At 39.1% G+C, this 26,461-nt stretch overlaps 1 protein-coding gene across 1 annotated transcript in view; it reads left to right on the top strand.

Moving 5' to 3' along the window:
* Nucleotides 1-26,461, top strand: part of Dhc1 (dynein axonemal heavy chain 1) — a 138,517-nt gene that overhangs the window by 56,395 nt on the left and 55,661 nt on the right. The window contains 21 exon segments of the mRNA XM_074172628.1: nt 2,507-2,752; nt 4,495-4,661; nt 8,683-8,967; nt 11,329-11,570; nt 11,787-11,973; nt 12,090-12,371; nt 12,425-12,904; nt 13,974-14,173; nt 14,226-14,470; nt 15,762-16,204; nt 17,015-17,239; nt 17,456-17,628; nt 17,724-17,793; nt 17,795-17,903; nt 18,023-18,210; nt 18,488-18,682; nt 18,740-19,036; nt 19,103-19,221; nt 19,306-19,433; nt 22,655-23,056; nt 23,252-23,520. Coding sequence (XP_074028729.1) covers nt 2,507-2,752; nt 4,495-4,661; nt 8,683-8,967; nt 11,329-11,570; nt 11,787-11,973; nt 12,090-12,371; nt 12,425-12,904; nt 13,974-14,173; nt 14,226-14,470; nt 15,762-16,204; nt 17,015-17,239; nt 17,456-17,628; nt 17,724-17,793; nt 17,795-17,903; nt 18,023-18,210; nt 18,488-18,682; nt 18,740-19,036; nt 19,103-19,221; nt 19,306-19,433; nt 22,655-23,056; nt 23,252-23,520 — 4,952 coding nt within the window.

The following is a 26,461-nucleotide window of genomic DNA, read 5'->3' as shown; positions in this document are numbered from 1 at the left end:
CAACTCGATGACAGAGTTGTGATCACCCTTTCAGTGTCGAAAACTAAACCGAGTTTCTCAGCTGCTCGGGCAGCTGCCCTGAAGAGAAATTATCCAACTTCTGATCTCTCAGAGTACAACCGTGGAAGGGACGATTTAGGATACAAACTCCTATATAGATTCATCATTTTTCTGGTCGAGGTGATACAGCTCCTTTCTAGTCCACTTCACCAATCCAAACGAGTAGAGTCAGATTGAAACGGCAAACAAATTTGTTGCAGTTCCGATGACCAGATCTGTTGAAATTTGTGCTGATACTTGCCGCGATGAGAGTTCTTCACTGCTGTTACGTCTTGCGAGTGGCGTTTTCCCACCCCGAGGTGAGTAAACGTATCTCTGGCATCCAAATGGTGTAAGATGCTTCCATCTACGAGCTGCATATCCTCTATCCCGAATTTCATACCGATAGCATGCGTGTACTCTTCCACCACCCTCAAATACTGATGGAGACCCTTCTCTCCAGAAGCATAAAGTCTAAGACCATCCATGTAAAACAAATGGGTGACCTTGTGCCTCGGGTTTCCGTGATTGCTACAGTTGTACCCTCGAGTATTTCTGAGCGCAACGGATAATGGCAATAGTGAGATGCAGAAGGGAATTGCCCTGAAATACACCCCTTCTGAAAGTGAACCACCCTGTTTGGACTCTGGCTTGACCAGATGTTATGGTGAAGCGAGTTCGCCAAAGTGGTATCAGTTGTTTAATGCAACTCACTATTTTGTCGGGTACCGCAAGGCATCTGAGAAAATACAAGATGGAATTGTATCAAATGCCTCACGGTAATCGATCCAGGCCATAGAGAAGTTACGCTTATATTGTATCGAGTCCTGAGTTACACATCTATTGATGAGCAGGTTCTCTTTACAATCAGCTACTCCTCTCTTCGACCCTCTCTGCTCATATATCCATTTGAACACTCAGTCAACTGCGTTAAGTATTCGTCTATATAAGATGCTTGTAAACAACTTATAACACGGATTCGACAAATCTCCGCTTTTGGGGATGAAAACGGTCCACCCTTCGACAAACCAATCCTGAATCGGCTGGTCTCCGTCCAGCCATGAGTTGGAAACTCTGGCTAGATGTCACCTGGTGCTTGTTCGGTTTTTCCACCAATAAGTATTCAGCTCATCTGGGCACGGAGCAGGAAAGTTCTTGGAACCCACAAGGCCTCTTTAAACGAAGCTACGAACTGTGCCAGTGCTGGAGTGTCTAAGTTGAGTGGTTGCTGGTGTTCATAGATATCTTTCCTTAAAGGAGTCCACCTGATCAGAGGTAGGTGGATTATCCACAACACGTGAAGGCTCTTGGAATAAGCGAGAATGTTTCTCGCGGAAACTGAGGTTTTTCGCGAAGCTTCCCGCTCGCCTCACTAGTGACTTCTTAGTAGCCACCAACATCCGTATCCTATCAAGATAGTGCTGTTTGGAGGTCAGCAGCACGCCTTGATTCAAAGTGTGATGTATACATCGTAGTTTGGCGGCTATTCGTTTGGCGTGAAAGGCCTGTTGGCCGCTCTGTAATCTATCAAACATTGGATACAAGTCGTGTGTTGTCTCGCCGACGTGATCTTAGCCTTCATATTGTGTATACGCTGTTCAATTTCCCTAATCTCAAGGCCGGGATTTCGTCCTTCCGATTCGAAAAGCGATTGGACGACGCTATACATGGCAGTGTTGATTTGCCAGATGTCAGCCTCTTCTGTTAGAACAACATGAAACTCCGCATTCAAACAAGCCAGTTCTTGTGGCTTGTCAGCCGTGTCAACAGGTGGTAGAATTGTCACTTCTACCACTTCGTTAGCAGGCTGGGAAGAAGCTTTATAGCCCTGCCGCCGAAGGTAGATACGTAATCCCTAAGATTTTGGGCAGGAAAGACGGCATGCTCCGGATGTGTCTCACACCACAGAGCGTGAATTCTCGCATTATACCCTCTTCGCTCGGGCTCACTAATCTCGTAGTAATGCATAAGGTTATCTTTCAGCTCATACGTCCACTCAAAGCATCCGGTCCGGTTTTGCACCAGTTGCTCTGTTAAAAGTGGTGGTACAACTTATTATTATCATTATATCTATATTATTGTGTTCATATAGCTATTATGAATTATTTGAAATAATATGATAGTCCAGCATTGCATATATTGTCCGTAAATCACCTAACAACTTCAAATAGTAATGAGCTGAAAAGAAGTAAAAAGTTTAAATTTAGAAAAAATGAACAGCATCAATATATAGAGTACAAAACTTGGACAGAACGTTTGAAATAAGTCAATTCAATGATTCTGGAACATACGATAATCTGCAGGACGATCCTGCAAATCTATCACATTGTCGTTCAGAATGGAAATTATTTTATTGCAAGATTCATTATTATAAATACAATATGAATTCCAAAATTGAAAAATATTCACAATCAGAGCTGTTCTTGTGAACTTTCACATTCCACATGACTCTGTTGTTCTTCGACAGACGATGATAAACTAACAGAGGCTGGTACCACAACTTCCCAGCAGCAGTCTGACTGGTCCTTGGTGTGGGAATGCTTTGAAAAACCTCACATTCTGCTTGGAGGCGGAATGGCTAAGGCTATGCAGGATGTGGTGAGAGGTGCACTAGGAGAGATGCGCAGATACTATAGCAGGAAAGTCATTGACGTTCTTGTTAGAGTAACCAGAATTTCATTAGATGCTTTGCGAAAAAGATTTTCAATCGAAGGTAAGCCTTTTCTCGATATATATTAAATAATCCTATGGTGTTGACCCCATTTTCCATTGATTCTTGTTCAGAAGTAAATATCTTCCTCAGCGTGACTATTTTCATTCGGGTTTGAAGGTCGTAGATTTCTGGATTTTTTTCCTGGCGCTGTCATCAACTGGTTCTGACCTTCATGGTACCTGTCGACATTCGTCAAAACTAGGTACTTCAAGGATGAAGAAGAAGGATAGTTCAAGTAAACGATTTAGTCCAATCTACCTTCCGACCGCTCCCCTTCAATAGTATAGTTAGGAAGCTAACTAATTTCGTTATTCAATAATTATTTTTGATTATATGAATATTTTGCTTTTTTGTTGTATATTATTTTACATTTGGATACGTTCAGTTGTAGACGATTATTATTACACCAAAGTTTGATTACACCTAATTCTTTTTTTTTTGGAAAGAAAGTTTTTGGCTTTCTACTACTCCATCTTGATACAAAAAAAAAGAAGGATAAGGGAGTCTTCCAAAGAAAGAAAGGAAGTAACTGTATACATGGATGTGTAGATCATGCAAAGAAGTAACTTTGAGACACAAACTGAAAGAAAGTCCTCCTGAAACAGCTACTTTCATATAAACATTGAATTACACGAAAGAAAAAAATTCTTTTGAAACAAATACTTCTATGTGAACACTGAGTTATACAGAAGATACTTTTCTCTACTCAGTTTGTATTTCATACACCGATGTGTATACCAGTGAGGATGGCAGTGTTCTATGTAAGTGCAATTTGTTACCATTCATTTAAAGTAGAACTCATGTGAATGATATCTGATTTTTAATCCACAACGAATATTTGTCAATCTGCTGAGAAGAACATAGTGGTGTCTATTTGATAGAAGGTTTTATGAAAGTCAAAATAAAGAACATCGACTAGAGATATTGCGAAGCACTCAGAGAAGGAAACCACATGATTCTGTTAGGAAGTACGAAACGTATTGCCCTCAACCAGGGATACCATAGTCGACTGGTACGGGAGGCAATAGAGATCCACGAACACACGGATAATTTCAACAGAAAAGAAGCTGTGCACCTCAACCGAATATGGAATCCCATTCTAAGGGCTTCAAGAATAACAAACCTCATGACGGCAGGTAGAACAGGGTCAACGAATATTATTGACAATTTACCTAATTCAGGTACAATAATTAGCGAACTAAACTACCTGAATCAACAAAACTATGCTCCACACAGTCGTAATACCCAGTCATCAAAGATGAACTCAAGATGTATGAACCTTTGAAGCTAGTTTTGAACCTGAATGAAAATAGTGACACTGAAAACCTTGTCCACGAAAGCCCAAACCATTTTTTCAGATGTCTTTTTTGGGAAAAATTGAAAAGTATTTGTTGTTTTTTTATAATCATGTCTCAAATGAGAAAATGCAGAAGATTCTGTTATGGAATTTCTGTCAACTGAAGATTTAATCGCGAGATGGTGGAAGGAAAGAAAGTATCGAACGAGGTGAATGGTTGATGGTAATTTAACTGATAAATGCCAGGAATAATTTCGAATACTGTTACGCAGACAGATGAATACACTTGATTGCAGGATATGAACTATAATCCATTCCAATTCTCCCAATATTTTTGGCAGGAATCAATAAATGAACCTTCTTATTTATTTGTTGTATGTCGTTTAGTATTTCGATTGTTTCGTATTTGGAATCGTTGAAAATTCCTGATTTCTTTCATGACCAGATAAACAAGAGAGAGCTCCAGTTTTTCTACTCAATTCCATGCTACTGATACCGAAAGTTGGGATAAAACCCAACCTGGAGGAAGTGCAAGAGGTGTTGCTATCAGCAGGAAAAAGTATAACATCGGTAGCAAAAGGAGTTGGACAGTGGACCGCTGGACTGTTGCAGGTGATCACGAGTTTGAACAAATCTGTAGAAATTCACATGTAAACGTGTGTTTGTATCAGCCTGGATGTAATATATTTAGTTCTCGATTTGAGAGAGAACATTCACCTGTAAATATTCAATAAACCTCGCGAGAACCAAAATGATGACGAGACATAAAACCATTATTCAAATTCTTTGGAATGTTTTTGGTTGCATAGGTAACCATCTGATGTCAAAGGCATAACTTTCATCCAATGATATCAATCTGGGAATCAGAAAGTCATCGTATTTGTCACTGCAGAACTGATGCTATGCAAAACATAAACTATTTTGAGGCGAGAAATATGACTCAATATGTCTGAAATCCTTCAGCAAACATATCATTGAAATGCAACTGTGTGTTCATCATCTTTCACATGGAATGATAAGGATCGGGATCTCGACAAGTGTCTTTGTTGAAAATATGTCAGTGAGTTCAGATCTGGAAATATTTATATCACATTTCTTTGTGTTCCTCAACGTATTGTTTCCTATTCACAAGTGGTGTTTCTGGAGGGGACCATTTTCACAGCCTATGCTGAACTTGATTGTTTTTTTGTTCTTTTTCATCAGATACATTGATTTTCACGTTGAATTGATTTTGGAAATCACCTCTGCATATTAGATGAAGTCGTGGAAATGAACATTCAATGTTTTCAATAGTATTGAGCTGATAGACTGGATCATTTCTGAATTGATATCACCTTATCCTGAGGTGGGTTGAAGGGCACGACAGGAGTAAACGTAATCGCATTACCGACTTTTCATCCAAGGAAGCGGTGAACTGAGAATTTTAGGACCCAATGGCACCTACGGCCTGATGACTTCGACAATTTCGGAACCAGCCAAACGTCACATCTATGCTCAATCTCTAAAGAGAAGGGATGCAAACTTGTCAGGGTCACCCTGGGCGACCCTGGAAAGCTGGCGACGAAGAAATATCTGGCAATGACCAGGAAGAATCTACTCCTAACAGTAGGATTCTTAAATGGCCCATGTCAACTAAGGAAAAACCTCCATAATATTGGGCTAGTGGTTACACCTCTATGCAGGATGTGTTGACAGGAATATGAAACTGTCAGGCATGTCCTATGCGAGTGTCCGAAGTTATCGTCAATAAGAAAGTGTGTGTTCGGCGAGTCTTGGCCTACACCTGCCGATATAAAGGAGATGTCTTCCAGAAACCTGTCCACCTTCTTGGAAAGGACAGGATGGACGATGACCTAGGACAGCTCCTTTGGAGGGTGAACGATAGGTCACATGTGACCTAAGTGCTGTGGGCCTACAGTCACCCACCCTATTCTACAGATACAGATCAACATATGATCTAAGATGAACAAGACTTCGACATCATGGTAATCATCGTTATTCGTTGGGAAGAAATCGGGTGAGTTGTTAAACTAGAACTTTTTTCTTATTTTCGTGAATAGATACAAGGTCATGAAATTGGTGAATGATACTCTATCATTCTGTTGAAAATTTTGTATCATTCAAAAACTGGAGCCAAGTTCCTTACTACAAAACAAACCCTTCGCTTGAATTGAATGTGACATTCAAATCTACGAAATATAATCGCCTTTCACAACAGGCGGGCATACCCTATCGTTATTTTTGGTGTCTCTGCTGATAGATTGTTTCCAATGTTTGCTCACATATTCCCAAGGAAAAGCTATCAGTTCCTTCAGAGGTGGGCGATAAAAATATACTCGCCTGATATGGATTTTATTAGTAACGATGTATGGTCAATTGTTGTGTGACACTGGTAAATAGTCTGGATACTGTATAGGTAAAATTCTATAGAGAAAAAAGAAACACATTTATTGAATTTTTTGAAACAAAATTAGATTGATGCATTAAGAAGACGTTAGATCAAGATAGTTTTCAGTGGTACATATCAATTGATATTGCTTATGATTCCTCAATGAAACCAACAAAATTCATGTGTAGAATCTAGTTGATTTATGTGGTGGAATTGACCAATACTTGATGATAATCTAAAACGTATTCAAGTAACATTATGGTGAGGTTTTCAGTAAACAGTTCAAAAAACCGCTTGTTTCAAAAACAGCTTGTTTCAATATACAATAGTTTCCTTAGGCGTGCTCATAATAACTAAACTCTAGAATAATTGAATAGAATTGGCCGATACTTGATCAAAATCTATACTAAAACTAATTGATACAGTTTATTGTATTGTATGATTTTTACTATAATGGGTTTTACAAAAAAAGACGACTATATATATTTTTTGTACTTGACAATAACAAAAGTTAATGACAAACAATCTTTAGTAAACCGACACATACAGATATTATCATTCATAATTCGTCCACCCATCCATATCAGCACAATTGGAATTATCGGTGACCATCTCATTGAGCCCCACTTCCTTCCACCTAGACTCAATGGAGAAGAATACCGAAGGTTTTTATAATTTGTTTCATCTGGACTTTCAGAAGAAATTCCCATCATGGAAAGATTCCGTATGTGGTACATGCATGATGGTGTTCCACCACACTTTAGTGTAGTGGCACGGCAATTTTTGGATGAAAATTACCATATTCGCTGGATTGGGAGAGCAGGCCCACACCCATGGCCACCACGCTCGCTCGAAATTAATCCCTCAGATTATTTTCTCTGGGGACACCTCAAAGCGTTGGTATACAAAACTGCGGCGGCTAGACGGGTGTATTGAAGCCAAAGGAGGCCATTTCCAACACTCAACTTAGTGCAATTCGTTAGTCTAGATGTAAATGTTATTTAATATTTGTTGTTATTGTTACATAATTAGTAATGAAAAATAACAAAAATAATAATTTTCAAAAGAAACATTTAATTCCCAATATTATTTCTTGTGAGGTCCAGGGATATGCAATTAGGTCGACTTTTTTTTTCTTAAAAACTAAGCAATATATGAAAAAAAATCAGGAGACAAAAAAGTTGTATTTCTAATTGCTCAATCCAAAAAAATAATGAAAATTGCACAAAAGTCAGTGGCGTACATTTTTGAGTCAAAAATATTCGTTCAAATCCCGCTCGAGACGCCACTGGACTTGATAAATTGAATCACGTTCGGGATAAATCAGCTCCCCAATGTTATGAATACCATTGTCAAATTACAACAGAATTAGGAAAAGGATATTTAAGATATTTACGGATAGTTTTTTTAAATTTTCATTTCAACACCCTGTATCTTGAGAACGAAGGATTGGCGGACCCATGTTTATATGAATATTCCGTCTTAAAATCATCTGAAGAATCGTCTGTTGAATTTATGGTACATATTTAATTAACACCCTATACATTGCATTCTTGTTTTTTTCCAATGAGTCGTTAATATACAGTAAAAAGAGGGTTGGAGACGCTATGGATCCCTGGGTGTGCAACTTTTTGTTTCAAAGATATCGGCCTTGAAGATGAGCCCCGCAGTGGATGACCTACAGTAATCCAGGACTGGTATTTGAGGGCCTCGGTGGAGACTGATCCATCACAAACGGTCGTGGGATGACGAAAGAACACAATTGTTCGAAAAACCGAATAGTATAAGAACGTTTATTGGCAGCTATTGTATAGCGAAATCGTATTGCGGTTTTGTTAATTGTATAGAGAATATCTTTAAGTGAATTGTTCCTTCCACTATATAAGTGAGAGAGATATATTTATCGAAACAAACTTAGATCAATCTATTGAGAAGACGTTGGATAAATTAATCTGAAACATTTTTTATCAAACATCAATTAATAATTCTTTTGATTCCTCGATAAATTTAACAAGTTCTATATACAGCATCTAGATAATGAAATTTATACATTTAGGAATTCACTAATCTTATTTTTTTCTTCTTCCCACCCACAACCCCTACATCCACCACGACACTGTAAATAAACACCAATCACTCTGTATATAAACACAAAACCACCACGAATCCTCCAAATCTGCACATCCACCCTTGAAACTTCATCCACTCCTGGGCATGCCGGCTTTGTAAATTGCGGCCCATAAGGCACCTCCTCCGAAGAAATCAGTGTGGAAAAAAATTGCCGGGACCAAATCCCATCTAATGGATATTGTAACTCGTTCCCGACATGATCAGAAACCCGCCAAGGGAGCCGCGAAAACGAAGGAGGAAGATTTCAGGATGAGGAGGAGGAAGCTGTACAGGCTTTTGACGGAGGAGAAGCCTACGTTTCCACATCAGCAGAGGAATTTTTATAACCATGTGATGGAGAACAAGGAGGTGATCAAAACATTGTCGTTGTTGTCTACTTGTACTCTGGATATGAAACAGGTGAGTTTAATTCAGTTGATGTTGATTATTACTAACAGCATGTTATGCATTCAGATCTCTAAATATAATAATAATAATGGTCCATCTCGAAAGAGGATAATGCAAGAACTACAGATGGAAGCATCCTGCACCATCTGTAATCCTCATCTGCATCTCACTGGGGGTAACAACAGTGAAGAGTTGTCTTCGTAACAAGTATCAGTAGAAACAGACAGATCTAGCCATCGGAACTGTCGAGAAACAACGAAGTTGCCCCTACGAATATGCTTGTCGTTCCAAACTTACTCTACTCGGTTGAAGTAGTGGATGGACCTGAGAGGAGCTGCTTCATCTTGACGTTAAGTCAAGGACATGTCATAGGACATTGTATCTCAAATCACCCGTTTCACAGTTGTACTTCCCCCGACAACAGAGAGGCCATAGACTTTCGAGTTTGGAGTGTCTACATGACAGAATGGTACTGGATGGAGTCTGTAAAGGCATTATGAGTTCGGATCACTTTCCTTGCATGGTCTTGACCATGAGAGAAGAGACGTTGGAACATTTCTCTTTAGGGCAGGTGCCCGAGAAAAGGCGCACAATTGAGGGAGCTTTTCTGCAGGGGCAGCCAGTTCGTTGCCTTTATTCAAGGCGGAGCTCTTGGCGCCCGCCGCAGGAAGTGCCCTTGCTGTAAGAGATAGAGTGAGGGAGGAGGAGGGTGCACTTTTAGTTACTGCCACTCTTGTCTCCTTCGCCTTAGGCTGCACTTATATTGAATCCGTATTTCTCCCGACCCGATGTGGGAAGATCATCGGACGCCGCGCGATCCGATGCAGTCCGTTGTAACTGGTTACACTGGACTCAGTTCAATCCGATAGGTTGAAGCTGAAGATGTGTTTTGGGGGTAATTATGAGTGACTCTGAAGATGATTTTTTGTGGTGGCTTATACAAGACAAGAATGTTCTCCTTAATAGGAGACGTAGGAAAAAAGGTATGGGTGCATCAGTTTAATAAAGATAAATCTGAAGGGGAATTTTTCAAAACTTTCCTACTTATAAGAAACTATCCGGATAAATTTAAGGACTACCATCGTATGACTATGGAAACGTCATCTTGAAGGCATAAAATACGACATAACTGGTCAGTCTAACTTCAGAGCATGCATCAGCCGTTTCACCAGTAATTGGTCCCCAATAATCTCCCATAGTTTAGTCTTAATATCACCATTATGGTAATCCTTGTTTCGCTGTTACCACAAGCGAGGCTCATCTTTCACAAGAATTATCAAAAACTTTTTATCAATTTTATTATTCATCATTACCACTCCGTCGGAATGAAAGATGGGACTAAAAACAAACAAGTGTTTGTTTTTCTTCCTATGTTGTCCGATGGTCGGACTACATCGGGTCGGGAGAAATACGGATTCAATATAGGTGCAGCCTTATATTGAGGTGATCACTTCTGTCCAGCCTCGGGATTGGTTTTTGTTTTTTGTTTTTGTGTTGTTTCATGCATGTGTGTTATCACGAGTAGCAAGGGAAGAGTTGGTCACCTCTGGCAGTGCCCCGCATTACAACGTGGCTTCGCCCAGTTCCCTGAGGGGATCGTTCGTAAGCGCATTTCACCCTGCGGCCATTCGGCTGTTGGCACGATCCTCACACCTTAGCTTGGGTAGGCTGGTCCACGGTGGCGTGTTTTGCAAAGGCTTTTGGAAAGTTTTAGTTCCCCTTACCCTACTTATTTCTGCCACTGACCAGGAGTCCGGCGACCCCGTCCGTAAGGCCACATTGGCTTCCCAGACAGGGCCTCCAGTCCCCTGGCCGTTTCCCCATCCGCCACCTGGGGACGCGCTCGATAGGTAGCCCAACCCACGGGAGCTAAGCTTGATTTAGTTATTTTCGAACATCGGAGTGAGGATATATTCGACGTGGAGTTTTCAGTTCCAGGTGAGACAGAAATGTTGTCCGAAAAGAGGAGGAAAAATGGATGTAATATCGGGATTTTGTTTTCAAACTACACATATTCTGTCCAGACCACTCTGTCGGAATGATTGTGTTCATTGTTGGAATCCCTGTTGGAATTATGTCCTCTATACTCAATCTCAAGAGATTGCCGGCTTGCCGCACTGAGACAGAAATCTCAGCCGGACGAATGCAGAAGGCTGCTTGCCTAGGTCATATGACTTCTGAACCCAATGATCACTTTCTTCATGGTGTAGAGAGTGGTCATTTGTTGATGATACTGGCACGCGCCTATTTTTGGATAGTTCATAGTTCTGCGAAAAAAAGTTTATTTCTTCAACAAATTCTATTGTTAGTTGAAACGCAACCACAAAGAAAAGAACACTATTTCTCTAAGTGTATAATAATATCTTTTTTTAGGACATGAATCAATTTGTTTCAAGATGGAGACCTTATAATATTCTGTGGAGAAACGAAAAGACCCAAAGAGAATTACTAAATGCTTGTCTGACAGAGTTCGAGACGTCTTTGAGGAAGCACGAAGAACTGAATGAGAGACTGACAACTGAACCCGATATATTTGTGATCGCTAACTGTTTGGCCATTTCCTCGGAAAATTTGAAATATGGATTGGTGACGGAAATAAAGGCTTGTTCACATAGGTAAAATTTGGGTACAGTTGGTCATCTTTTTTTAACATCAATTATTCATTTCCGTAATCTAACTACAATTACTCACCATCTAGTTATCTTCTAGCCTGTTCTTTCATATGGTTAATACGCGTTTTACAAGAATGGGATTGATAATCCTGAGCCTAATGTCGCGAAAATATGTATCAAATTTCTTATTACAGGGAGAAGAATAATTATATGTTTCAGGATTGGACAAGCTATGAAGAAAAAATATCGCCGAGAGATGGATTACGTATATGCTGTTATAAATGAAATGGAAAGAAAGTTGGAACGTACTATAAGGGACCTAGATGATGTTCGTTTGATAATGGATACTCTGAAGAAAATTAGGGAACAGGAAGTTGATATGGAGCTGAAAATAGAACCAATAGAGGTGAGTAATATAATGGAACATTGTTTGGATGCCAAAAAGTCAAACAAAGTCCTGTTTGTTCAGTTATAAATCCCGGAGAGGACTGAAAGGAAAATAATAATATACTGTTTTTCCAGGAAGCTTTCAATGTTCTTCACCGTTACAAGGTGACAGTTGAGCGAGAAATAACAGAGCAGGTAGACAATTTGCGTTACACCTGGAGCAGACTGCTTGAGAGAGCTTTGAAAGTTCAAGTCAACCTTTTAGACATGCAGCCACAATTCCAGCAAGATTTGAAGAACAACTTGAGCAAATTCCGACAAGACAAACTCGACTATTGCAATGAATATCGTACAGCTGGACCTATGCAGCCTGGCTTAACTCCCAGAGAAGCTTCAGACAGGTTGATTCTCTTCCAAGTGAGAACTTCAAAATATTTAATGTAATTGCTGTCTAAAAAATCTGCTTTCAGAACCGTTTCGATGGAATGTGGCGGAAGCTCCAAACTTACCAGAGTGGAGAGGAACTGTTTGGCCTACCAACTACGGACTACCCTGACATGGCACAGATAAGGAAAGAACTCAACCTGTTGCAGAAGCTCTACAAACTCTATAACGACGTCATAGACCGGGTCAATAGCTACTACGATATTCCTTGGGGGGAAGTGAACATTGAAGAGATCAACAATGAACTGATGGAGTTTCAAAATCGATGCCGGAAATTGCCGAAAGGGTTGAAGGAGTGGCCAGCTTTCTTCGCCCTCAAAAGAACGATTGATGATTTTAACGACATGTGCCCTCTGCTAGAGTTGATGGCCAATAGAGCGATGAAGCCCAGGCATTGGCAGAGGATAATGGATTCACTCAATCACATATTTGAATTCGAAAGTGAGGGGTTTTGTTTGAAAAATATTCTGGAAGCGCCGCTACTACAACACAAGGAGGATATAGAGGTGATTTGAGGGTTGAAGTTGTGATAGGTACTGGCAACTGATTCAATCATATTGTTTTGTACTGTGGTAATGTTGTGAGGCGATGTTGAAAAAACTGTCCACACCATATTGTATTATTTTGTTATATTGAATTGGCAGCTGCTGTCACCAGACGTGGATTTCTCCATAATAAATTTTGGATGTTATGGCAATTCTGGAAGAAGCTTGAATTTGGCTTCTTGTACGAAGAGCAGGTCTTCAGTTACAGTTGAAAATGATCTTGAGAATTTGCAGACACTTCTTTCCAAGATGTTATTATGTCAGATTCTGAAATGAAATGCGGCTTTTGAACTAATGATATTAAAACAATAGAAAAATGAAAACAAAATAAAAAGCAAAAGAATTACACAACAATGGAACGAGACGATATACTGAAATATCAATTATACGTACTACTTTGACTGAAATTTTTAGTTGCATGCACCCTACGAATAACCTATCAAAAACCCAAATTTTGTGTATTTGCCGTAATTCCTATGTACAGTGAACTCACCGCCTACTTTATAGATCATACCGGTTGATACTGTCTCGGTGCCCAGCTCGTCAAGATAATCCTACAGGTTACCAAAAACAATATTCATTACTCTGAATCGCTGATAACAGCGAAGGAAAATAGTCATAATTTTTTTCTAACACCCCTCAATCAATCGCGTGAGGTTATTTCTTATCTCAATTAATCTCGATTTGCCAAACTTATGATTGATTAGCCTATGGCTCCACCTTAGTTAAAATGGTCGCTAATTTTATTTCGTTCTCAGCTATCGGGCCCACATACGACGTGGTTCAATGGATAACCTATATTTTGCTCATCTAAGAGGCCTATAGATACATGGTCTGGAATCTGAGTTGGGTATTTCTTTAACTGAGCGGTCTATTGACAGACCGCAGGTGGTTTTTGTCAACATTTCTCAACTGGTCAATCGAAAACTGATAATATTTGCTTCGACGTTGTGTTATTTCCAAAATAACAGATATTTTTTGTGAAATTCATATTGATTTATGAGTTTTCCTCATGCATCGTCATTTCCAGGATATATGTATTTCTGCGATGAAGGAAAAGGATATTGAAGCCAAGCTGCGACAAGTTACCAATGAGTGGACCGTTCACGAATTGACATTCATGACATTCAATAACAGAGGAGAACTACTCCTGAGATGAGATACAACTGCAGAGACCATTGGTCAACTTGAAGACAGCCTGATGGTGTTGGGTTCTCTACTCTCCAACAGGTATGAATTGATCCTGGCTTTCGGAAATGTTGAACTTCTATCCTGTTTTTAGGTACAATGCTCCTTTCAAGAAACAGATTCAGCAATGGGTTCACGACTTATCTAATACGAATGAGATATTAGAGCGGTGGCTCCTTGTGCAAAATATGTGGGTTTATCTTGAGGCCGTTTTCGTGGGAGGTGATATAGCCAAGCAGTTACCGAAGGAAGCCAAGAGATTTTCCAAGATTGACAAGTCTTGGCAAAAAATTATGCAACGTGCTCATGAAACGCCAGGAGTGGTAGCTTGTTGCGTGGGTAAGAGACGCTATTCAATCCAGAACTCTATGAAAAAAAATGTCACTTGTACTTGTACTTGTACAGAGTAGGCCAAATTGGACACTTTTGAAGAGAAACTCCTGTCTTTGAACCAGATAGATGAAAACTGATAGCTGTGTCTGAAAATCGAATTTTATAACCAACCCAATGGTGAAATGCGCATCTCAGTATCTATAGAGTAGAGAGAGTGAGTGAAGATTCACGGCACTCAGGCTACATGTGACTCCCGAGGAGTTGTCCTCCTAGGTCATCGTCCATCCTGTCCTTTTCAGGAAGGTAGATAGGTCACTAGGAGACATCTCCTTTATATTGGCAGGTGTAGGCCGAACACACACTCTCTTTGGCAACCTTGATGTGTCTCACGGTGGCCTCCGGGAAGGTTTTGGAAGGTGCAGCGATATTACTGTCGTTGCGCGGCTTCTTCAATCTTCTTGAGGTTCCTTCCGTGGAGGTGCACAAGTGAGGGAGCTTTCCTGCAGGGACAGTCGGTTTCTTACCGTGGAGCTCTTGGTGCCCGTCGCAGGAAGTGTTCTTGCTGTTGGAGGTGATTTGCTATGTCGAGCCTCATTCCAAGCGGTATATTGGGGTTGACATTTCTTTTCATCCCCAGCCACCGCTTCCAATTGAGGTGAGCACTTCTGTCCAGGCTCGGGATTGGTTTTTGTTTCTGTTGTTTCTGCTGTTTCATTTAGGTGTGTTCCCACGAGTAGCAAGGTGAGATCTGGTTACCTCTGACAGAGCTCCGCATTACTAGAGGTAGGCTGATTACAATGAGGTTTCGCCCAGTTCCCGAAGGGGATCGTTGGTGACCGGATATCACCCTGCGGCCCTTCAGCTTTCGGCACGATTTCTTACACCTCAGCTTGGGTAGGCTGGTCCTCGGTGGCATGTTTTGCAAAGGCTTCTGAGGAGTTTTAGTTCCCCTCACCCTACTCATTCCTGCCACTGACCAGGAGCCCGGCGACCCCGTCCGTAAGGCTACATCGGCTTCCCGGAAAGGGTCTCCAGTCCCCTGGCTGTTCCCCTATCCGCCACCTGGAGACGCGCCCGATAGGTAGCCCAACCCACTGGGTAAAATGCGCATATCGATATCTGTGATCATTTCTGAACTCGAAAATGCGCGTTTTCCAAAACTTTCCACCATCAAGTTTGTCATAAAATTTGACCCTCAGACACAGCCATCAGTTTTCTTCTATATAGTTTGAAAACAGAAGTTTCCCTTTAAATGTGTCCCACTCGGTACTCTTCCTTTACCTCTACATATTTTCAGGTGATGACCTTCTCAAACAGCTCCTACCACATCTCCAAGAACAACTGGAGCTCTGTCAAAAGTCTCTCAGTGGTTACTTGGAGAGAAAGCGTATGATGTTCCCTCGGTTCTTCTTCGTGTCCGATCCCGCCTTGTTAGAAATCCTTGGCCAAGCCTCCGACTCGCACACCATACAAAATCACTTGCTCTCGATCTTCGACAATACCCGATGGGTAAAGTTTCACGACATAGAATATAATAAAATCACAGCAATCATATCATCTGAGGGGGAAACAATTCCGTTGGAGAAGGCAGTCAGAGCAGAAGGTAGCGTTGAAACCTGGCTGACTCAGTTGTTGGTAACTTCTCAGATGTCCCTGCACTCCATCATCAGACAGGCTTTTATCATGATCAATGATGCGAATTTCCATTTGCTACAGTTTTTGGATAAAATGCCAGCCCAGGTGAGTGTTTTGGGGATGCAAGGCTCTAACTTCAAAGTCGATACAAATAAATCAGAATGATCTTAGCAATGAGGACTTGAAACTTACGTATTTAAATTTTTTAGTGTGAAGAAGAAAAGGGCTGCATTTTCAGTTATTTCCTTGTTGATATTTCGTCTCATTTTCTATGGATTGATACATGGCAACATAAGAGACATCATTATATTGAGAATATTGCAGATTCCCATATTCTCAAACGGAATGCACTCCTGCATTCATTGTACATTATTCTATATGTGATTAGTTTTTCGCTATTAATCATTATAAAGCAAGAACTAAGCTGAGAATCTCAGTTTTGTTGTTGTCAACATTTCTTCTTGTTATCTTCCACTTTGGTTCATTCTTTCACCATTGTAATTGACTTAACAGCTGATAAACCATCATGAAACTCAACGTTTCCATTTTGCATTTTCAAAAATTGCCTCTGATTAATATTCTGGAAAATATCTAGAGTCCACATTGTGCAATTCATGAAATATTCTTTTGGGATACATGTAATATCATTTCGACAAGCAAAAATTAATCTTCATAATCCTTTTTCTCATCTGAATTCAACGTACTCTTTTCCTAGATCTGTTTTATAATTTTCACCATCTCACATTATCAAAGTCCCCAGATATCTTCTCTTCATTCCAGAGATCATCTTTTTGAGGGCTAGAAGTAGTCCTAGTATTCTGCTTTGTGATATATCTTCGTATTCTGCCCAGAAACAGGACTGTCCTGTTTGTATCATCATCGGTATCATAATTTTTGTCGATTATGACGTTTCAGGTTGGTTTACTGGGTCTGCAAATGATCTGGACCAGAGATTCAGAACTTGCATTGATGCAAGCGAGACATGATAAGAAAGTGATGCCCGATACTAACAATAAGTTCTTGGAACTCCTGAATACACTTATTGACCAAACTACTAGGGATTTGAGTAAAATAGAAAGGACTAAATTTGAAACCCTTATAACCATCCACGTTCATCAGAGAGATATATTTGATATTCTGGTGAGTTTTTTGTTCGTCTTTACATTCTAGTTCGTTACTCAGAAGGTGATGAAAGAGAAATTCACACTGGAAGATGATCCTTATTTCTTGTCATGTCTTAATTTTTTCTTTAAACTATAATTTGCTCTGAATGATATACATGATGAAAATAATGAACATTCTGACTTCTGATTTGTTATCAGTTGATTCATAGTAGAGGAAAAATATTTTTTTTAGTGTCGGCTCAATGTGAGGCACGTCAACGATTTTGAATGGCTGAAACAGTGCAGATTTTATTTCAAAGAGGAACAAGACAAAACTCTCATCGTTATAACTGATGTCAATTTCTCATATCAAAACGAATATTTGGGTTGCACAGATAGATTGGTGATAACTCCGCTAACTGACAGGTACCAGAAAATACAATGTATTCAATAATAGCAGCATAATAACGGGAAACATAATATATCTTGCTGTCATCAATAAAATTCACCCAATTTTTCAGATGTTATATCACGCTGGCTCAAGCTCTAGCCATGAGTATGGGAGGAGCTCCATGTGGACCAGCTGGTACGGGGAAAAACAGAAACTGTGAAGGATATGGGAAAAACTTTGGCTAAATATGTGGTTGTATTCAATTGTTCTGATCAAATGGACTATCGAGGCCTGGGACGAATATACAAAGGTTTGACAAATGAACAATATTGTGTATAATATACTGATGAGAAAATGATGTTGAGTTCAATACCACAACATATTGAAAAACGATTGTATTGTACAATATATCTCCTAATAATATTTCAGGTCTTGCTCAGTCAGGATCTTGGGGCTGTTTTGACGAATTCAATCGGATAGAATTACCAGTTCTGTCAGTAGCGGCTCAACAGGTTGCTGTAGTACTAGCTAGTAAAAAGGAGAAGAAGAAAAGTTTTCAATTCACAGATGGCGACATTATCGAAATGTGTCCCGAATTTGGAATATTCATAACTATGGTAATTAACACAGAATTTATTTTCAAAGATGTCATTTCATGTATTTTGACTATAGAATTGACAGTTTAGTTATTGAGCTCTAAAGATGCTTTGAAGATGCTCTGTTAATAAAAATGATCATCATCAGAAGATGACTAAAACTAATGATGCTCACTTGGTTGATGAAACGCGAGTCATGAAACAGCCTTTTTTTCTGATGAGAAGAGAGTGTTTCCAATAGATATTTGGAACACTATCCTTGAAGTGACCTTTTGCAGATTTTTTTGTTTTATTTCAGAATCCAGGCTATGCAGGACGGAAAGAACTTCCTGAAAATCTGAAGATTCAATTCAGAACAGTTGCAATGATGGTCCCCGATCGCCAAATCATCATCAGAGTCAAGCTGGCCAGCTGTGGTTTTCTGGAGAATATAACTCTTGCAAGAAAGTTTTATACGCTTTACAAACTGTGTGAGGAACAATTAACAAAACAGGTAAGTACCAAATTGAGATCCATCACTCCTGCATTTACAGAAGAACTGACTTTGTAGGTTCACTACGACTTTGGCTTGAGGAACATTCTTTCTGTATTACGCAGTCTTGGTGCTTCTAAAAGAGTCAACAACAAAGATACAGAGAGTACAATCGTCATGAGGGTTCTCAGAGATATGAATCTTTCGAAACTTATAGATGAGGATGAGCCTCTTTTCATTTCACTGGTTGCTGATCTTTTTCCAAATCAGGCTCTGGAAAAAACAGCCTACCCAGAGCTAGAGGAAGCTATCAACACCCAAGTTGAAGAAGCTGGTCTAGTAAACCACCCATCGTGGTCTTTGAAATTAATACAGGTAAATATCGATCTATTAAAAAACCTCATAGTCATTAGTAAATCATCAACGTATATTGTTTTCCAGTTATATGAAACACAAAGAGTCAGGCACGGCATAATGACTCTGGGTCCAACAGGAGCAGGAAAAACTACATGCATACAAATCCTAATGAAATCTTTAACTCAAATGGGCGAATCTCACAGGTAAAACGGGTTATTTCTGTTGATTGGAAAATGCTCTGTGATGCTCGATCAAAGTGATATTCTCAATCATAAATTTCATTTCAGAGAGATGAGAATGAATCCGAAAGCAATCACAGCTGCTCAAATGTTTGGTAGACTAGATGTGGCTACAAACGACTGGACAGATGGAATATTTTCCGCCCTGTGGCGAAAAACTTTGAAACTGAAACCTGGTGAGTTAACATAATATTTGTTCTGACTCGTAGACCAAGAATAAAGAGCATTTGAGTATTTCAATGATTATAATATATTCTGAAGGGTGTACATGTTAGAGCTGCAAGATTCTGATTGCTTCCTATTGTTTTATGGGTTGTTTTTATTTTCATGATTGATAATAATTAGTTTTTCAGAAACTCGAATTTGCTTCGAATTCTGATTAGTGTTGTATCTCTTCTCATACTACTGATTGTGATTGTGCCAAGTGCAATAATGCCATCTGATCCTGATAGAGATGACAATATTGTTAGTAGTAAATTTCAAGAATGTTTCAATTACTTTCGTTTTTGAAAGTGATATTTTTACTTAAATCAGTATCAGTTCTCTTACTGTTTTGAATTCATCCACCAACATTTTTTTTACAAAAAACCAGAGAAGTGGTCCGATCGGTTGATCGGCGAGTTGAAATAAGTGCTGTGGATGTTCTGTAGTGTCTCTATAACATGTCTCTCACTCAAATCACTGTTGAAAAAACGATCAATGAAATTCAACATTCCAAAGATGGTGAAGTTATACAGTTTCTACCAGAATCCTTATAGTATGTGATCGAGTGAAGCAAATTATAAAAGAACTTGGTTAAAGATCATGATCATTTTATTAGAAATTCCAAAGGTTATGTTCATAGGCAGTGTAATGTCAAATAAAACATTTTTACGCATATGAGTTGTATGATATTCGAAAATAATGAAATCAGTTGTATTATAATCACCTTAAGAGGTGAGGTCACCTTAAGAGGTAACGATGAATCTGTAGAATTGGTGAAGTGAAAAAATAAAAAACCTTGTATATCGATGAATCAGAAATCAAGATTCAAAGGAAAACTCATTTGCAGTTTTTGGTTATTACACATTTTTCATACTTTATAAGATTATCTACTGAACCAGAGATCATAGACTCACATCCCAACACGAGACACATTTCTATTTTTCAAATGGATGGTATAAAACTTGTTTCATGACTATCGGGCACATAGATGGCGCTGGTCTTACTGCACTCACCGCTTTATCAGTTGGTACTAACCTTTAAAAGAAATCTGTTGGAATTCTACTCATAAGTTTGTGAGTTATTGTGCTGAGAGTGACACTATTTTAGTTATTTTCAAAACAATGGATCAAAAACAAGTTCACGTTTTAATTTCACACACCTTCTTGTTAAGGAAAAAATACCGTTCAATCGAAGCAATGGGTTGTGAAGAGTTATGAGGACTCCGCTCCATCAAAAACAACAATTAAACTTAGGTTTGCTGACTTCAAACGTAGTCGTAGAGACACTGATGATGTAGAATGCAGTGGAAGTGCAAATAAGGCAGAAACACCAGAAAACACAGAAAAACATAAAATCGTTTTGAATGATCGAAACTAGGGGTTACGTGAGTTAGCTGGTATTGTAAAGATACCAGAATAACGTATTGGCTTCATATTGCATGATCATTCGACTATGAGAAAGCTCTGTTCAAAGTGGGAGTCGTGCGAGCTCACTGTTGACCAAAAACTAGAACGTCTTGATGATTCTAAGCAGTATTTGGCCATATTCAAACATGACACACCGGGATTTTTGCGTCGATATAGGTACGACAATGAACGAAACATTGATCCATTACTTCAGTCCGGAATGAAAACGATCGTCATTTGAGTGGAGAGCAACTGGTGAACCTCACTCAAAGCGCCCGAAAGCACAACAAGCGGCTAGAAAGGTTATGGCCTCAGTATTTTGGAATGTGCTTGGTGTGATATTCATCGATGAGAAAGAAAATACCATCAACAGTGAATATTATACAGCGTTATTGGAGTGTTTGAAGGCTGAAGTTGCAAATAAACGACCGCATATGGTAAATAAAAAAAGTTTTATTCCATCAAGACAACGCGCCGTTCACAATTCTATCAAAACAATGGCAAAACTACATGAATTGAACTTCGAATTGCTCCCATATCCACCGTATTTGCCAGATTTGGCTCCCAGCGAATACTGGCTGTTTGCAAACCCAAAAAAAATGTTCACCGGTGAGAAATTTTGCTTGAATGAAGAGGTTATTGTTGAAACTGAGGCTAGGAAAGTGATATTGAAATGTTAGAGTGGCGCTGACATGATTGTGTGGCTTTTGACGTAGATTACGTTGATGGATGAAGCCGATTTTGAATAACGGAAAAGTGTGTGTCTCGTGACGCCCGACAGAGGTGAAAACTTAAACTAACATCTTTCATTGATTATTTTGAATATGTACATATATTATAGTTACCATAAGCCAGTTGATAGAGAGAGAGAGAGAGAGAGAGAGAGAGAGAGAGAGAAATATACTGTATTGTCCAAAAAATTTAGTTATTATTGACGAAGTATATCAGAAAAAAATGTTAGAGAGTGATTTCGTAGGATTGAATAATGATACTGATAATGTACATGCACAAAACTTTTTCACCCACATCTCATATAATTGAAGTATATTACGTGCTTACTTCCATACTATAATATCAACAGTATATATCTAACGCACAGTATAAATTGAGCGTCTGTCCGAAAAGAGAGGAGGAGCCTACCTTTCGCTGACGTGGAAGGAATGAAAGCCAGATAAACTGGTGCCGATACGCATCAGGTAACGAAGGGTTTACCCTCCCATAAGGAGTTATCACTTAAAAAAAAACTCGTTTTTTTCTTTTCAGCCCATGCCAGTTTGAACTGTTCACTTGATTCAGGTAGTCGTTCACAATTCTTTGTATATATCGTCATGGTTAACTAATGAATTAATTACGTTAAATATATTATTTCGTCATCAATTGACACAAATTCCAGGTTTTAAGGTCTTAGTTTGAAATCGTTTTAGCAGTTTGGGATTTTAATAACTGTATTTTGAATTTCCTGAATTTTGAATTTCGAAGTATCTAGAAAATATCGAATACTCCATCAGACTTTCAATTCCAGATTTACTAATATATTGTTGCGGGTAGAATTTTTTCATGATTTTGAGTCATCTGAAATGAATATACAATGATCAATCTCGTTTGGGTTCTGCACGGAACATAATTCTGCCTAAATTATGATTACTTATGAAAGCTGTTGTTTTTTTGTAGATAAAAAAGTAATTTTGAATATTTTCTGAAAGTTTGCCTTTTTTCGAATTCAACCTGCCAAATAAGTCATATTCTCTTGAGATATCAGTACAATATTAATTTTTTGAATTGTTCAGGTGACCACGTTTGGTTAGTACTAGACGGCCCAGTGGACAGCATTTGGATCGAAAACTTAAACTCTGTCCTGGACGATAATAAAACGCTCACGTTAGCCAATGGAGACAGGCTCTCGATGGCTCCCACATGCAAAATAATCTTCGAACCTCACAACATCGACAACGCTTCACCTGCCACCGTTTCCAGAAATGGCATGGTTTACATGAGTTCCTCTGGATTGACTTGGAGGCCGGTGATCAAAGCTTGGCTCAAAGGAAGAAGCCCAAGAGAACAGGATATTTTCAATAATCTCTTTGATGAATCATTCTCGAAGATGTATAGTTGGGGAACTCAGAATCTGACGATGGTGATTGAAGTGCTGCAGTGTAATATTTCCCTGCAGATACTTAAACTATTAGAAGGTGAGAAAAATTGTTAGAGGTCATTTATTTTCAAAGATGGTTAACACTTCTATAGAATAGTAATTATTTTTATTCTGCAATCTGTTCAATTTCTTCATGATAGAAGGATAGACCAAATCCATGACTTTTTGCACCCATTGCTCATTTCTTCATGATGAATTGAGTTATCGAATACTTGTTGTATTGTTTTTTGAGGTCTTGTTCCACTACAAGTAGTAGAAGAGGATATATCAGCCGCTAAGTCGGATGCTGGTGACTTGGACGATGATCTACTTGAAGAAACCGAAAAAGTTGAAGAAAACAAAATTCTAAGCAATGAACACTTAGCTAAGCTTTACGTTTTTGCCTTGGTTTGGGGAATGGGAGCCTACCTAGAAGCGGACGATCGACTCAAGTATGACGTTTTCATGAAAGAGTCCCTGGGATTCTTAGATTTACCTAAAAATGACAGAAAAAACGTTGGGGTGAGTGGAATTTATCTGCAATGAGTTCAGCTCTCTCTTCAATAGCTTGAATCGATAAATTTATTCCTGTAGAAAGTTAGTGAATATACCAGAGTGGCCCCAGCAGCTCCATAAACCTTTTTCAACGACGTTCAATGGGTTCGAAACCGTTTTTATAATAAGTACTGTCTTGCTCCTCAAAATAGCTTCAACTACCGATATCACTTCTTCATCTTTGAGCACCGAGTCACTTTTTCTTGGTAACAGAAAATATTCCGACGCGACTGAATCTGGCGAATAAAGTACATAAGGTGGCAACTCAAACTTTAATTCGTTATTTTGGTCATTGCCATAATGGATTTGTGAACTGTTGCATTGTCCTAATGAAACAACACTTTTTTCTTAGCCAAATGCGGCTGTTTTTGCTTGATTTCTAGACTGAATTGTTTCAGTGAGTTCGCATAATACTCGCCGTTGATAGTTTTATCATTTTTAAGATAGTCAATGAACATTTATCCCACGTGTATCCCAAAAAACCGATACCATGATCCTGCCTGCAGATGAAATGGGCTCCGCCTTCTTTGGAGTCAGTTTCCTCTATTGAGTTCACTGAGTTGATTGTTATTTTGTCTCGGGTGTAAATTGACGGACCCATGTTTCATTCATGGTTATGAAACGACTCAAGAATTCCGTTTAGTTGCTGTGAAACTTCGCTAAACACTCAATTGAAATATCTTTACGACACTGTTTTTGCTCGAGTGTTAGCAAACGCTGCACCCATTTTGCACACAGCTTTCTCATGTCCAAATTTTCAGATAATATACGATGTGCTGCACTTTTTGAAATCCCTACTGAGTTTGCTAGCACGTGAACTTTCAGTGAACGACTATTCAAATGACTGCTTCTCAAAAGCTTGGAAAACTGTTCCGAACTAAAAACTGTACACATCTCAGCAACTGTTGATGCTTTATAAAGCTCAGATCAGACCTTCTTTGGAGTATTGTTCTCATGTATGGATCTTTGCCCCCAAACATACCCTGAAGTTGCTGGATTTCACCCAGAAACGAGCCATCTGCCTGATTGGAGACGTGAACATCACATGCAACCTTGATACCCTGGAACATCAAAGAAAGGTTGCAGATTTGTCTCTCTTCTATATATACTTTCACGGAGGTCTTGGTAAATTTGATCCCACCAAGTAGGTACATATCACAAATACGCGACGGACTGTCGCTACTCTTAGTTTTGAGGTACAACTCAGTACACCTCGAACTTCACTGTTTAAGAACTCTTCCATCTGGAGAGCTGAGTTTATGTGGAATTGACTTTCTGAGAACGTTTTTCCAAATGGATTTTATCTCCAGCGATTCAAATCCAATGTGAATCGCTACTTTCGTTCAGGCACCACTCTAAGAGCGCCTTAAGGATTTGCCTGTAGTGCTTGTGTTATGACGAAAATTTATAAAAATCTCAATTTTCACAAATTTACCAAAAACGTTGGCTATTGACGCCTTCCAAACAAATACCAGACAACGCAGCGTCTTCAAACTTGAAACATATGCTTCACAGGTTGTGTACTTCCTAATAGAGTCATATTTTTCAAACAACCACCGTCATCTCTAGGTTAGGCCGGGTACTTTTGGGACCTCCCTCGTATAACTCATAGAAATGATAATGACATAAAAAACTTCTATTCCGTCAATCCTGAAGGTGTTAATCACTTCCATAAAACATTCACGGTTTTATCACTAGGTAACTTCACATAAAGTCCAGCAAGTCGTTTTATGCCGATGATACTAAACTATATGGAAATGACTTAGTCGAACATCATTCCTTCCAAGAAGACCTCAACTCGATTAGTCAGTGGTGCGAGGATTGACTTCTCCCTCTTAACATCGACGAATGCGTCGTACTTTATCAAGGAAAGAACAATCCACTCCATACGTACACAATAAGCGGCCAATCGTTACGTACAGTGTCCTCACATGTAGACTTGGGAGTGACTAAATGCCGACTCAACTTGGTCCGAATATATAATATCCACAAGCAATCGCGCAAACACACTGATTTACACTATCCGCAAAACGTTCCTCCATCTATCATATTCAAGTTCCATAAAACTCTACAAAACCTACGTTCGTCAGATCATGGAGTATGCAGGTCCAGTGTGGTGTCCTGTTCTGGTGCGCGATAGGGACTTTTGGTGAAGTGCGTTCAACCTATCCCGAAAGACTGAGGATGGCACAACTGCTAGCTTTTGACCAACATCGACTCCGTGGGGACCTCATCATATCTTTCCATATAGCTAAGTATAACTATGCTAATCAGAAAAGAACTTTTTGTTTTCAACAATATATCAATATATCACTTTCACGCTTCCAATTTTCATAGAGTCGTTTACGATTAATTCCAAATCCGGCAATGCTACATTGCCCCATAAACAATGATTTATTGTACAACCGGCAACGCCGAACTTGCCATGCTGGCATGTATTGACATTTGACAGATGCAGTCTTATGAGTCTAGTGTTTACAGTGTCCTTCTTCAACCAATAGATAGTTCAACTAGTGACTCATAGATGACTCTGTGTGTTCTATAACTTTTGTTGTTTTCATATACTTTTGTATCGATGAATCGAGCGCTTATCTTTGTGTGGTTACCGATAACAGGACATGAAACAATTCTGTACGATAAATTATTCAAATGAATCTCTCAATATTCTATAGCACACATACACATCTTTATATGAAATATTAATTATTTTCCAAATCTAAGTATATTTTCCTATCTTCAACATGATAATGATGATTACATTCTACGGAAATAAAAAAAAAATGCTGTCGAGTATAATGAATGAGTCAGTTTCGGTCCCGATAAAACTAACGCTGTAAATACCCAACATTCGCAGTTAACTTCAATATTTTACGTTGGTGTAGAGGCTAAGGACAATGTCTACCGCGCG

This window comes from Leptinotarsa decemlineata, unplaced genomic scaffold, assembly GCF_025532065.1.
Source record: "Leptinotarsa decemlineata unplaced genomic scaffold, Ldec_3_MD MMD2_P_RNA_scaffold_12, whole genome shotgun sequence".
In the NCBI taxonomy this organism is placed as follows: Eukaryota; Metazoa; Arthropoda; class Insecta; order Coleoptera; family Chrysomelidae; genus Leptinotarsa; species Leptinotarsa decemlineata.
This window is presented reverse-complemented; position numbering and strand designations above follow the sequence as displayed.